This window comes from Bubalus kerabau, chromosome 23 (assembly GCF_029407905.1).
Source record: "Bubalus kerabau isolate K-KA32 ecotype Philippines breed swamp buffalo chromosome 23, PCC_UOA_SB_1v2, whole genome shotgun sequence".
In the NCBI taxonomy this organism is placed as follows: Eukaryota; Metazoa; Chordata; class Mammalia; order Artiodactyla; family Bovidae; genus Bubalus; species Bubalus kerabau.
Genome location: NC_073646.1, coordinates 29,371,409 through 29,384,571, shown reverse-complemented (window position 1 = coordinate 29,384,571; position 13,163 = coordinate 29,371,409). Strand labels below are relative to the sequence as shown.

General features: G+C 42.1%; 1 protein-coding gene and 1 non-coding gene across 12 annotated transcripts in view; both read right to left on the bottom strand.

Moving 5' to 3' along the window:
* LOC129638074 (S-adenosyl-L-methionine-dependent tRNA 4-demethylwyosine synthase TYW1) overlaps positions 1 to 13,163 on the bottom strand; it is a 146,303-nt gene that overhangs the window by 71,778 nt on the left and 61,362 nt on the right. For 10 of the 11 annotated variants that reach the window (XM_055562579.1, XM_055562580.1, XM_055562581.1 and 7 more), the window contains one exon: positions 9,148 to 9,325. In XM_055562579.1, the coding sequence (XP_055418554.1) occupies positions 9,148 to 9,325 (178 nt within the window). Of the gene's footprint in view, positions 1 to 6,176; positions 6,315 to 9,147; positions 9,326 to 13,163 lie in introns of those variants that run through there. The other variant, XM_055562585.1, reaches the window with a different exon arrangement.
* On the bottom strand, positions 9,734 to 9,806 carry TRNAM-CAU (transfer RNA methionine (anticodon CAU)). Its single transcript has one exon. It is a non-coding gene; the product is annotated as a tRNA-Met (tRNA).

The window sequence follows — 13,163 nt, the reverse complement described above, 5'->3', positions numbered from 1 at the left end:
CAAGAACTCTATTTTTCTTTTTACCCAGTCATATCAGTAGACACTGAAAGCTACTTTTCAGTGGATATCGTTGACTTCAACTGACAGAACTTTTAAAGGAATGTAGGCCAAACAAATGCTTGTAATGATCTGGCTTAGTGACATATGGAAAAACCAGAAGGGGCTACAGTCAAAGTTGTTAAAAGTGGGGAAGCTTTGATCAAAGCTAGGAAAGAATGATTAAAACACGGCAGACTCTCATTGCTTTAATCCCTCTCCAGTGCTGATATGATATCTAAAAGGAATCCTTAAAAGTTCAATAATGTGTCACTACTGAGCAAAGGACATCAATTACTGGAAACGCAAAACGAATGTAACTATAATGGCGGCAACTTGTCTCACCACCCCTTTCGCTGGGGGCCTCTTTAATAAAATAAGCTACTCTAACTGGACTTTGTGTTTTACAAAACTAAAAAAGATCGTCTTAATGGATACTGCAGGCTATCATCATCTAATAACTCACAGGACTTTGTGTCATAAAGCTGCCTGATGCAAAATGGGAACCGGCCTGACCTTTTCACTACACCTCCATACCTGCTTTTAGATTATGAACAGTAAATTCCAAAGGCCTTAGTTGTTTTACAAGCCTCCATCATTTCACACACACAAAAAAAAGGGGGGGGGGGGCGCCTGGACATTGACACTAGCAATAAGGAATTTTGTCAATACTAGATGCCTGAAGTGCTATAATTAAGGAATTTTATAGACTTTTTCCCAAGGAGCAGAGGAAGAATGGAGAAGAGGAAAAGCCTTAAGGAGCTGTGTTCATTCCTAAGTGGCTCAAAAGCAGTAAAAGGACCTTGGAGAAATGTTCTGAGTCTCTGCTATTGACCTCTGTTCCCTGAAAAAACAGGCAAAGAGGCTCCAAGCTCAGTCATTTGTCTGCCTCCATTTTATACAGAGATAGGATGGTTTTAGTCACATCCTCAAAACTATCATAATAATTCCTGAGTCTCAGAATCTCTCAAGGCTGTTGAGGATAATTAAAAACTATACAATGAAAAGGATATAAAGCCTGAGCCCAATCCCCAGTGAAAACATCCTGTGAATCTCGATATGATTATTGTGATGACCTTTCATCCTGCTAATTTTAAACCTGAGTTATGAATGATCGTATATAGAAATACACAGTAACTGAACATAAAAATCCTCTCCTCCTTCCTTTCTTTAGAGAACAGGCCTCATTCTACCCAGAATAATCTCAGTAATCATATCAAGACCCTACCTAAAATGAACCTACTCATCTCTACAGAAAGGAAAAAAGGGAGAAAAATTCATGTTTGTAAGAAATCAAGGACATCAAATCAGTCAATCCTAAAGGAAATCAACCCTGAATATTCACTGGAAAGACTGATGCTGAAGCTCAAATAACTTTGGCCACCTAATGTGAAGAGCCGACTCATTGGAACCTTTCCTGATGCTAGGAAAGGTTGACGGCAGGAGGAGAAGAGGGTGACAGAGGATGAGATGATTGGATAGCATCACCATCTCAATGGATGTAAGTTTAAGCAAACTTTGGGAAATAGTGAAGGACAGGGAAGACTGGAGTGCTGCAGTTCACGGGGTTGCAGGGAGTTGAAAATGACTTAGCAACTGAAGAACAAGAAATCAAGGGAATTCAGTAGTAACTTTGATGCTCCTATTAATAAAAAAATAACCAAAGTGACCACTAGCAAGTGAGAAGTACACTAAGTTATACACATATTGGAATATTCTAGTTATCTTTAAGTACTGATTCACAGTTTAATCGCCTTGTGTTCAGATACTGTGCTCTAAATGATTTCAACACTTTCTTGAAACCTGCTGTAATGCCCAGCACATGGCCATTTTTAACTGTTCTGAGAGCAAGTTCTGTGCTCTTAAGAATTTACATTCCAAAGTTTCAAGCTTCAATACTCTATTTCTGCCATATAGACTAAACTTGTTAATTTAGCTGTTCAAATCTTCACTACTTTTACTGATTTTGATTTACTTGTTTTATCCATTTGAGAGAAGCATGTTAAAAACTTGCTATTTCTCCTTAGAGTTCTGTCAATTTTGAGATTATGTTACTGAGTGTTTACAAATTCTGACATATATACAAACAAATTGCTTTATGTTCCTAGTGGGTTTAATATTTTATTATTAGGAAATGCCCCATTTCATCTCAAGTAATGGTTCTTGCCTTAAAGTACACCTGACTGATACTACATAGCCTACCTTTCCAACAGTGTTTTTCACATATTATATTATGCACTAACAATGTCACTACAAGGTGGTCGTTATTACTGTGATCATTTTACAGATGAGTAACTAGACACTGAGAAGTTATCTTCCCCATGTCAGAAAGACAATAAGAAAGCAAGTCAAGATTCAAATTCAGATCTCTTCTAGACAGAGCCCAACCAAGCTCCTCATCATTTCACTGTGCTGCCTCTCTCTCTCTTTTTAGCTCATCCAGAAAAGCATAGTTCTGAAAAGTATTTCATCGATTCATAGACAAATAAGAAGACTATATTTTAAACTTAATACAAACAAAACGGTGGCAGATTTTATTTTCTTGGGCTCCAAAATCACTGCTGACGGTGACTGCAGCCACAAAATTAAAAGATGCTCCTTGGAAGAAAAGCTATGATGAACCTAGACAGCATATTAAAAGGCAGAAACATCACTTTGCCAACAAGGGTCCATATAGTCAAAGCTATGGCTTTTCCAGTAGTCATGTACGCATGTGAGAGTTGGACCATAAAGAAAGCTGAGCACCGAAAAATTGATGCTTTTGAACTGTGGTGTTGGAGAAGACTCTTGAGAGTCTCCTGGATTGCAAGGAGATCAAACCAGTCACTCCTAAAGGAAATCAACTCTGAATATTCATTGGAAGGACTGGTGCTGAACCTGAAGCTCCAATACTTTGACCACCTGATGGGAAGAACCGACTCACTGGAAAAGACACTGATGCTGGGAAAGATTGTGGGCAGGAGGAGAAGGGATAAACAGAGGATGAGATTGTTGGATGGCATCACTGGCTCACTGGCCATGAGTTTGAGCAAACCCCGGAAGATCATGAAAGACAGGGAAGCCTGGCGTGCTCAGTCCATGGGGTTGCAAAGAGTCGGACATGACTTAGTGAATGAACAACAAAAAAAAAACAAGCAAAACAGGCTAGGAGGAAATAAGAAACTTCTGTGGAAAGGAGCAAGTAGTATTTATAACCGATCTTCATTTCATTGTCACTGTTATCTATAGCCACTGTGAGCTGATAAACACAAGAAAACTTTATTTTATTAAAATTCATGCATTTCTTCAAACATTTACTAAGTAATATGTGAAGAGATGTCCAATTTACAGAGTTTCTCTAACACATATAGTGACTATCCTATTAATAGCAAAAACACGAAGCAAACAAAATAACAGAAGCACAAGTGGAAGAAGTGAAAGAAAGAGAATGAAGCTCACACATAGTTTCGATGAAGATGCTAAAAAGTAAACACACACAGGGACAAATTCCGCGGTGGTGGAGGAGGTGTGGGAAGTTAAATGTTAATTGTGTCATAGTTAAAAATGGAACAGAGCTCTGTCTTCTTACAATAAGCCTGCTGGCAGGGAGTAAGCTTTGAATTAACTGTATGTATCAAAAAAGAAAAAATATAAGATTTTAAATGTAAACTTAAAAACAATGGACAAGAAAACCGTGTACAGGTGAAGTGAAGGTGAAGCTAAGAGCAAGTCAGTCTACAGAGGGCTGTACACGCCACTCTCCACCCTCTAATACACTCATAAAGAGGGACACAGTTTTAGGGTTCAAACACCCACAAAGGAAAGGACCCACTAGGTTCAGGGGACTTCCCTCATGGTCCAGTGGCTAAAAGTCTGCCTTGCGATGAAGGGGACACGGGTTTGATCCCTGGTCGGGGAACTAAGAACCCACATGCTGTGGGGCAACAAAGCCCACACGAAGCAACTACTGAGCCCGTGTGCTCTGGAGCCTGCGTGCCACAATTGGCTTGCACACCGCAACTAGAGAGTCTGTGCACCCACATACCGCAAGTAAGACCCATGCAGCCAAATAAATAAATAGTAGAAGGAAAAAAAAAACTGGGTTCAGTGTTGTGGAACATCACCCTCAACACGTTCCTTACTCTGCCACATGGTCTGCTTTGAGCAAAATGTCTCAGGAGGTCTTTGACACCTTAGCACAGAACAGTTTACAGGAAGGAACGACATGCAGCGGTCCAGCGGGACAGCATTATCCAGGTGCGATGGGCCTTTCTGACAGCAGGGCTGAATGTCAGCATAGATCATGCAGGCTCCAGAATTAAGCGTCCTAAACTCACATGTCTGCAGGAGCCAAGGATACGATGCGAGTCAAACAAGCCACTTCTAAACGAAAAAGAGGTTCTCTGGACACCGAACCACAGACTGTGTGTGAAACACTCAAGAATATTCTTGCCTTACCCCAAGCAATAGGCTTCTATTTTTCTGATACGCGGTGTTCTGTCTGCCTTCCATTGTTTCATGCCTGTTAGAAATGCTGACGGAAATTTCTCTGCTGTAAGGGATTCAACAGTGTGATTCCTCCGACAAGTAGCAGATGACACTCAGCCTCAGGGCTGAGTAGACAGCCAAGTGGTGGAGAGCACGGCAAACTGAAGGCTTCACCGAATAGATAACCATTCCTTGGTGTGATATTGTCAGATAGTAAGAAGTAGACACTTGGTCTTTGTCCCTAATCCCTGGTACAGAGCTCCTAATTTTGGTATTTCTCGAGTGACAGAGGTGAGAGACGTGTTTTCTGTTATCCCTAATGAGCCCCTGTCCACCAAACAAGAATTTATATTAATGAGGTGACTCTTGGTGGGCCCCTGGACAGCTTGAGGACAGGGGGCTGGTGCCAAAAGAACCAACCCAGTGATTAGAGGGTTGGCACTTTCAGCCCCACCCACAACCTCTAGGAAAGGGAGACGAGCTAGACAAGAGACTGAGTTCATCACCAATGATCGATCACAATGATTTCAATCGATCCTGTTTCCCAGCTGGCGCTAGTGGTAAAGAACCTGCCTGCCAATGCAGGAGACCCAAGAGACATGGCTTGAAATTCTGTGGATGGGCTGGGAGGTCCGTTCATCTTGGCTGCCTTTGCTATTCTCAGTTGGCGCATCTGCTGGACTGGCTAGTTCATGATGGCCTCAACTGGGACAGCTGGGGCCTGTGTGTGTGCAGCCTCTTATCCCCCAGCAAGTCTGAAGTTGATCACACGGTGGCAGGGTTTCAGAGAGCAGCAAGAAAGGGCAAGCCTCGATGCACAGACATTATTCAAGCCTCTGCTTCTGTCACCTTCGCTCACTTCCTCTTGGCCAAAGCAAGTCACATGGCCGAGCTTGGAGTCAGTGGGGGGGGACACTCAGAGCTACAGCACAAAGATTGCGGATACAAGGAGAGGGAGAATTTATGGCCATCGTTTGTCCTCTACTGTAGCGCAAAACAGACTTTGTACCCTGTACTTTGTACCCTGTACAAAGAGGGTGGCCTTGAACCTACTGGGACTCAGTGCTTTTCAGGAATTCAATTAAAAAAAAAAAAAAAATTGGAGTTATGTTGGAAGGCCCGGAGGGTTAAGACTGGAAATCTCAAACTGGCAATTGATAAGGAGTAGGTTTTATTTGTCCTGCACCACGTTTAAAAACTTTTTTTTTTTTTTTTTTGAGCCAACATTTAAAATCCTGAGATTCTGCATAAAAGAGATTTCTTTTGGAAACCTTTGGAAAAAAAGACAATCTGGCAAAAATTGCCAAGCACCAAGTATGAAGTGCTGTTTTTATGACATTAGATCACTTCAGAACACACTTATCTGGTTTTTGACTCACACCACTTCTGACACCAGATGTGTGGTTCCTCTCCACACCAAGTAGGCCTGAAGTTCTCTGCAGACACCAGCTAGGTGTCCTGTGTTCAATTCCATTCTGAGAGTAAATCCCTGGAGTCAGCACAGACCTCCCGGGTCAGGACTCAGTCCCAAGCCACCCCTACTTCTGACACCAGTCACAGTCCCAGGCTGCCACCTGTGCTTCTGATCAACTGCCTGTGGATCTGGGTGCCCTATGACCCCTCCTCGGGTTTGATAATCTGCTAGAACAGCTCTCAGAGCTCAGGGAAAACAGTTTACTTTCTATTAATAGTTTATTTTCAAGATTACAACTCAGAAAACTGCCGGATAAAAAGATGAGGGGGAAGGGGCACTGGGCGTCTCTACTCTCTCCAGATGCATCAGCTTCCCACCACCTGAAGTGTTCGCTGACCTGGAAACCAAACGAATGGTGGCGAGTTTGAGTGGCTCAGTCCCAAGGAAAATGATTACAGCAGAAGGTAACTGATGCATGCTAGGGTACCTCAGTTTCATGCCTATCAAAAATACAATTATAAAAACACTTGCTTTTGTGGAACTAAGAGGACTTTTTCTCAAGAGAAGGGGTTTTTGTTGTTGTTTAATCCTCAACAGCTCTATAATTAAATGTCACATTCTTGTCAGTTTTATTAGCCGCCATGTTGACAAATAAAAACATAAAGCTTTCTCATCTGCCTAAGGTGTTTTTTCCTATCTTCCATAAATCCTCACGGACCACTCACTGTGAAAACTCCCTTCTGTGGGAGAACTGTCCGCAAGGAATCCTATGCTTTGGAGCTGGAGGGGGAACTGAGATCCTCTTAAAGAAAAGTTAAGTAGCCCAAAAAGGCCACTAGCCTGAATGTAACACTTGTATGTGGGTCAAGGGAAGACCAGCTAACAAAGTCAAGAGTTTCTTTGAAAATACCAGAGTATGGGAGATTCCTCTACTTTTACAGAGCCCCACTATCCTAGCAATCAACCCGGCTGGAACCTTCCCAGTCATCAGCTAAGTCCTCTTCTATGCAGGGCTCACAGAGCCATCCACTTTGCCAAACTTATCTATCATGCCTCAATGACACCTTTTTTTCCTCTTTTTTATTTTTTAAATTATGAAAGTATGACAACACATACACAGCAGACTTGGAAAACACAGAACAAAGTTACATATAGTTCTGCTATCTATTACGATTATTTTTTTAGGTAGAAAAATTAAGATTTTTAGTTGGAGTTTCAATATCAAACTCTCAAAAACTAACAGAATGAATAGACAGAAAAGTAGAAGGATATGGTAGATCCAAAAAGCACCATGAACCAACTCAACATAATTAAGATTTATACAATTTTCACACAACAGTAGGATACAAACTCAAGTTCCCATAGACTATAAACTAGGAGACACTGGACTATATCCAAGGACATAAAACAAGGTGCAAAAATTTCATGGTCTATAGGTACTGAAATCAGAGTCTGTTCTCTTACCACTGTGGAATTATGTTAGAAATCAATATCAAAAGATATCTGAAAATAATCCACATATTTTCAAGTGCAATGTCAATGACACCTTTTTGAAGACTCCTCATTCTGTCTTCCTTTCATCCTTACAACTCTTAAACAAACCTTACCATCTCCTATCCAGTTTCCTGTTTCTTGGCCTGCCCACTTTATACAAACATGCTGGCAGATTACCCTGCAGAAAGCAAGATCTTCCTAAAGAACAGCATTTGAAGTCGTCGCCCCAACCTATTCAACTTGGTTTCCAGCTGCCAGGCTCTTCTGCACCCTCTGTGGTCCAAATCAACTATATTTACATAGTGGTATCCCAAAGACCCCAATTCTGTATCTTTCTCAGGTAGTTCTTATTAAAAACCAACAGTTTCCTATCTCCTTCCCAAGTACCAATCCCAGCCATATTTAAAAAAATTTTTTTTTAATTGGGCTTCCCTGGTAGCTCAGTTGGTAAAGAATCTGCCTACAATGCAGGAGACCCTAGTTCAATTCCTAGGTCGGGAAGATCTGCTGGAGAAGGAATAGGCTACCCACTCCAGGATTCTTGGGCTTCCCTGGTGGCTCAGTTGGTAAAGAATCTGCCTGCAATATGGGAGACCTGGCTTCAATCCCTGGGTTGGGAAGATCCCCTGGAGAAGGGAAAGGCTATTAAAAACCTACAGTTTCCTGTCTCCCCAAGTACCAATCCCAGCCACACTGTTAAAATTATTTTTTTTTATTGGAGGATAATTACTATCTTGCTGTATCTCACTGTTTGCTGAACCCAGTGCAGCCAAGGTATGAGCAGGGAAGCTGGAAGAAGATGCAAGGGCCATAGGAACTGCAGACATGCTTCACTGGCTCATGGCTGATGCAGCAGCAGCTCAACTCAGCACAACTCTGCTGCTGCTGCTGCTGCTAAGTTGCTTCAGTTGTGTCCGACTCTGTGCAACCCCATAGACAGCAGCCCACCAGGCTCTGCCGTCCCTGGGATTCTCCAGGCAAGAACACTGGAGTGGGTTGCCATTTCCTTCTCCATTGCATGAACGTGAAAAGTGAAAGTGAAGTCGCTCAGTCGTGACCGACTCGTAGCAACCCCAAGGACTGTAGCCCACCAGGCTCCTCCATCCATGGGATTTTCTAGGCAAGAGTACTGGAGTGGCTTGCCATTGCCTTCTCTGCAGCGCAACTCTACTCTGCCTCTAAGAGCTTTTCAGGTGGCGCTTACATAGGACCACACCACCACACACATGCACAGTGCCACAAATGATCCCAGCTAGTAGGATGTGAGTGGAGTGGGGCAAGAGAGCCTGACCACCGCCACCTGGCCAATTGCTCTCTCCTTACGATATTGTGTTGGTTTCTGCCATACATCAACATGAATCAGCCATAGGTATCCATATGTCCCCTCCCTCTAGAACCTCCCTCCCACCCCTCTAGGTTGTCACGCCATATTTTGAGACCCAAATTTAATAAGCCTTCTCAGAGAAGTTTTTACTCCACTTCTCCCATCTAAAAAAAAAAAAAAATGACTTCTCTGTTGAACTCCCCCAGCAATTTTTTTTGCCTCTATTCTTTAAACAAATGTTATCTTTACCAATAGAATTGATGTTTAGAAGCAGGTGCTCTGACCCCTCAAAGCCAACATTTATACATAGTTAGAAATGAGTAAATCCTTTCTGAATCAATACCTATTAGTTTTACTTCTTAGTCAAACACAAGACTCAAGAAGCATCATCTTGACAGGCGAGACCACTTACCTGATTTCCGCAGGGAACTGTGCATTTGTGACCAGGAAACTGGAGATTTTACACTCATGAAGTAGCTTCAAAAACTTGTTGATTTCTGGGTACATGATGGGTTCTCCCACGAGAGACAACGCACAGTGCTTTACTGTCATTCCTTCTTCAAAGCGTTCTTCTTTGACGCCTGGCACCCCTGGAAGACAGTGGAAAGGACCAAGTTCAATAAGGTACAAATAGAGAATGTCACTTTTATTTTCCATAATTTAAAAATTTTTAATTTTTCTTAATGGTTCTTTGATTTTAGAGGGAAAATTCATTTTTGATACCAGCCAAATAATACAAAACAAGGGCTGGGAGGGGGGCGACCCTTAAAATTATTGAAAGTGAAAGTCACTCAGTCATGTCAGATTCTTTGTGACCCCAAGGACTGTAGCCTGCCAGACTCCTCCATCCATGGGATTTTTCAGGCCAGAATACTGGAGAGGGTTGCCATTTCCTTCTCTGGGGGATCTTCCCGACCCAGGGATCGAACCCAGGTCTCCCACATCGCAGGCAGACTCTTTACCGTCTGAGCCACCAGGGAATCCCAAAAAGAATGATCTGCCCTCTCTGAGGTTCAAACTCAGGACCTTCAGATTATGAGACTGACATGCTGCCTACTGCACTAAGAGGGCATACACAAACTTTCCCTTCTCTAGGGGATCTTCACAAACCAGGGATCAAACCCAGGTCTCCTGCATTGCAGACAGATTCTTTACCAGCTGAGCCACATTAAGTCAGAAAAAAAAAAAAAAAGAAAAACCTACAGTGATTAAACCAGCAATCTCATCCTTGGCTTTAACACTATTTAAACTACATCAATAAAGCAGGCAAAACTAATTTTATTATTAGCTGATTATTTGGAACACAGAATACATTACTTTCCATAATTTTCTTAGCTCTGCATTCCATTATGTTGGTCTAAGAAAATGAACTCAGTATAGCTACATAAGGCAAATGAAGTGAAAGCCACTCAGTTATGTCCAACTTTTTATGACCCCATGGACTGTGTATAGTCCATGGAATTCTGTAGGCCAGAATACTGGAGTGGGTAACCTTTCCTTTCTCCAGGGGATCTTCCCAACCCAGGTCTCCCGCATTGCAAGTGGATTCTTTACCAGTTGAGCCACAAGGGAAGCCCAAGAATAGCCTCTCCTACCCCAATCATTGCCTCCCTTCGTCCCTCAAGTATTTTGAATTAAGATTTGGAAAACTAGAGCTGCCAAGATTCAGCGCCAAAGATTCTATGTAACTGGAGTGGGTGCAAGCCAGGGTCATGGGAGCTTTAACAGTTTCCCAGGTGATTCTAATGTGCAGCCAAGGTAAAAAACCACTGCACAGGGGCTTCCCTGGTGGTCCAGTGGCTAAGACTCCAGGCTCCTAATGCAGGAGGCCCAGGTTCCATCCCTGGTCGGGGAACTAGATCCCATATGCCACAACTCAGACCCGGTGCAGCCAAATAACTAACTTTTCTTTTTAAATTTCTATCAGTTTAAAACAATTTTTTAAAAAAGAAAACCACTGCATAAACCAGCAGTCGCCAAACTTAGAAATACACTGGAATCACCTGGGACTATCTTCAAAGTTCCAAACTTCAGGCCACAACCCAGGCCAATAAAATCACCATCTGGGGGAGGGGCCTGGGCATCAGGAGTTTTTGAAACTCCCCAGGTGATCCCAATGTGCAGTCAAGCTTGGGGAACCACTGGCACACACCATGGATTTCCACTGTAGTTAGACGTTGAGAAATAACCTAAGGAATTTTTTTAAAATCTCAGCATCCAGGCAGTATCCCAAGCCAATTAAATCTTGATCTTTGGGGATGAGCTTGAGACATTAGTATTTATTAAATGCTCCCCATGTGACTCGAGTGGACTGCATAGGTCAAGCAGTACTGCTTTTGGCTCAACACAGCATTCATGGGGAAAAAAAGAAAAAAAATTATTTTTAATAAATAAAAAGCATTCATTAGCATCCTTCAATCTAACATGAGTTGGAAAGGCTTGGAAAGAGCATAAGAAGGCAAATAAAAATAAATCTTCTTTACTTCAGACATTTCTGTCCATTATCTCTAGGCTCTTTTTTATTATTATTTATTTAGTTTTCATTGGAGGATAATTACAATACTGTGTTGGTTTCTGCCATACAGCAACATGAATCAGCCACAGGTATAAATATGCCTCCTCCCTCTTGAACTTTCCTCTCACCTCCCACTCCACCCCAGCCCTCTAGGTTGTCACAGAACTCTGGATTTGAGCTCCCTGCATCACACAGCAAATTCCCACTGGATATCTGTTTTATATACGGTAATGTCTCCCTGGTGGTCTAGTGGTCAGGATTTGGTGCTCTCTCCAGGTCTTTTTTTTTTTTAATATTTATTTATTTTTAATTGATTGACGATTGGTTTACAATATTGGTTTGATTTCTGTCATACATCATGAATTAATCACTCAATCTCGTCTGACTCTCTGAGACCTCAGGTACTGTAGCACTTCCCTCGGAGAAGGCAATGGCACCCCACTCCACTACTCTTGCCTGGAAAATCCTATGGACGGAGGAGCCTGGTAGGCTGCAGTCCATGGGGTCGCTAAGAGTCGGGCACGACTGAGCGACTTCACTTTCACTTTTCACTTTCATGCATTGGAGAAGGAAATGGCAACCCACTCCAGTGATCTTGCCTGGAGAATCCCAGGGACGGGGGAGCCTGTGGCTGCCGTCTATGGGGTCGCACAGAGTCAGACACGACTGAAGTGACTTAGCAGCAGCACTTCCCTGTCCTTCACCATCTCCCAGAACTTGCTCAAACTCATGTCTGTTGAGTCAGTGATGCCATCCAACCATCTCATCCTCTGCTGTCCCCCTCTCCTCCTGCCTTCAATCTTTCCCAGCGTCACAGTCTTTTCTAATGAATTGGTTCTTCGCATCAGGTGGCCAAAGTATTGGAGCTTCAGCCTCAGCATCAGTCCTTCCAATAAATATTCAGAACTGATTTCCTTTAGGACTGACTGGTTTGATCTCCTTGCAGTCCAAGGGAGTTAACTATAGGTATACATGTGTCCCTTCCCTCTTGAATCTCCCTCCCAGCTCCAGCCCATTCCCACACCTCTAGGTTATTACAGAGCCCCAGTTTGAGTTCCCTGAATCATACAGCAAATTCCCATTGGCTATCTATTTACATATGTTACTGTATATGCATCCATGCTACTTTCTCTAGGTACTTTTTGAAAAACACATTCTTTCTAAAGAGTATAATATTCCTCACCAAGATTAAAAGTGAGGAGAAGCATATTCATACACCTTCTCAGTCATTTCTTAGTCACCTCTGAAATGTAGTTTTTTCACTATAAGCAGGATTTACCCCAAAGAATGTTTGTTAGAATTAAGTGAGATAATGCCTGGAAAGGCTTTAGCAGACGGCCTAGCACACACACACAAAATTCACTAAGGACATGTTTTTATCATCACCTTTATCCTGGTTTCTTAAAATAATTAAATCCCAGTAACTATCGCCTTAAGGAACAACAACAAATCTGGAGAAAATAAAGTTAGCTTTCACTGCTTGCTTGTGCTTTAGTTTCCAGGAGGTGACTTTATTTTACACATACACTCACACACAATCTACTTGGAAATAAGCAAGTGCAAGTAAACACCCAAGCCATCAAAATCAACATAATACAGGCTAAAATCAGAACAATCTAAAAGTGGCAGGTTTTATCTTCTTTTATGACTATCTAACTGCAATTCTAAGAATGTATTTCATGTCGGTATTGGAGATGGATAATTTTTTAAGTTACTGAAATCTAAAATCTTAAGTGAATCAAGGTTTTAAATAAAACGTGATACTTAACTCACTCTGTGTTGCCAAGACAACTCAGCATTAAGTATAAAATTTTCTTTTTGTAAAAAAAAGAAAGAAACATCATTAATCTCTCCATGAGGAGAAGAGCTGAAGGGCAGATTTAATCTGAAGTGGCAAACTTAACCTAAAACTC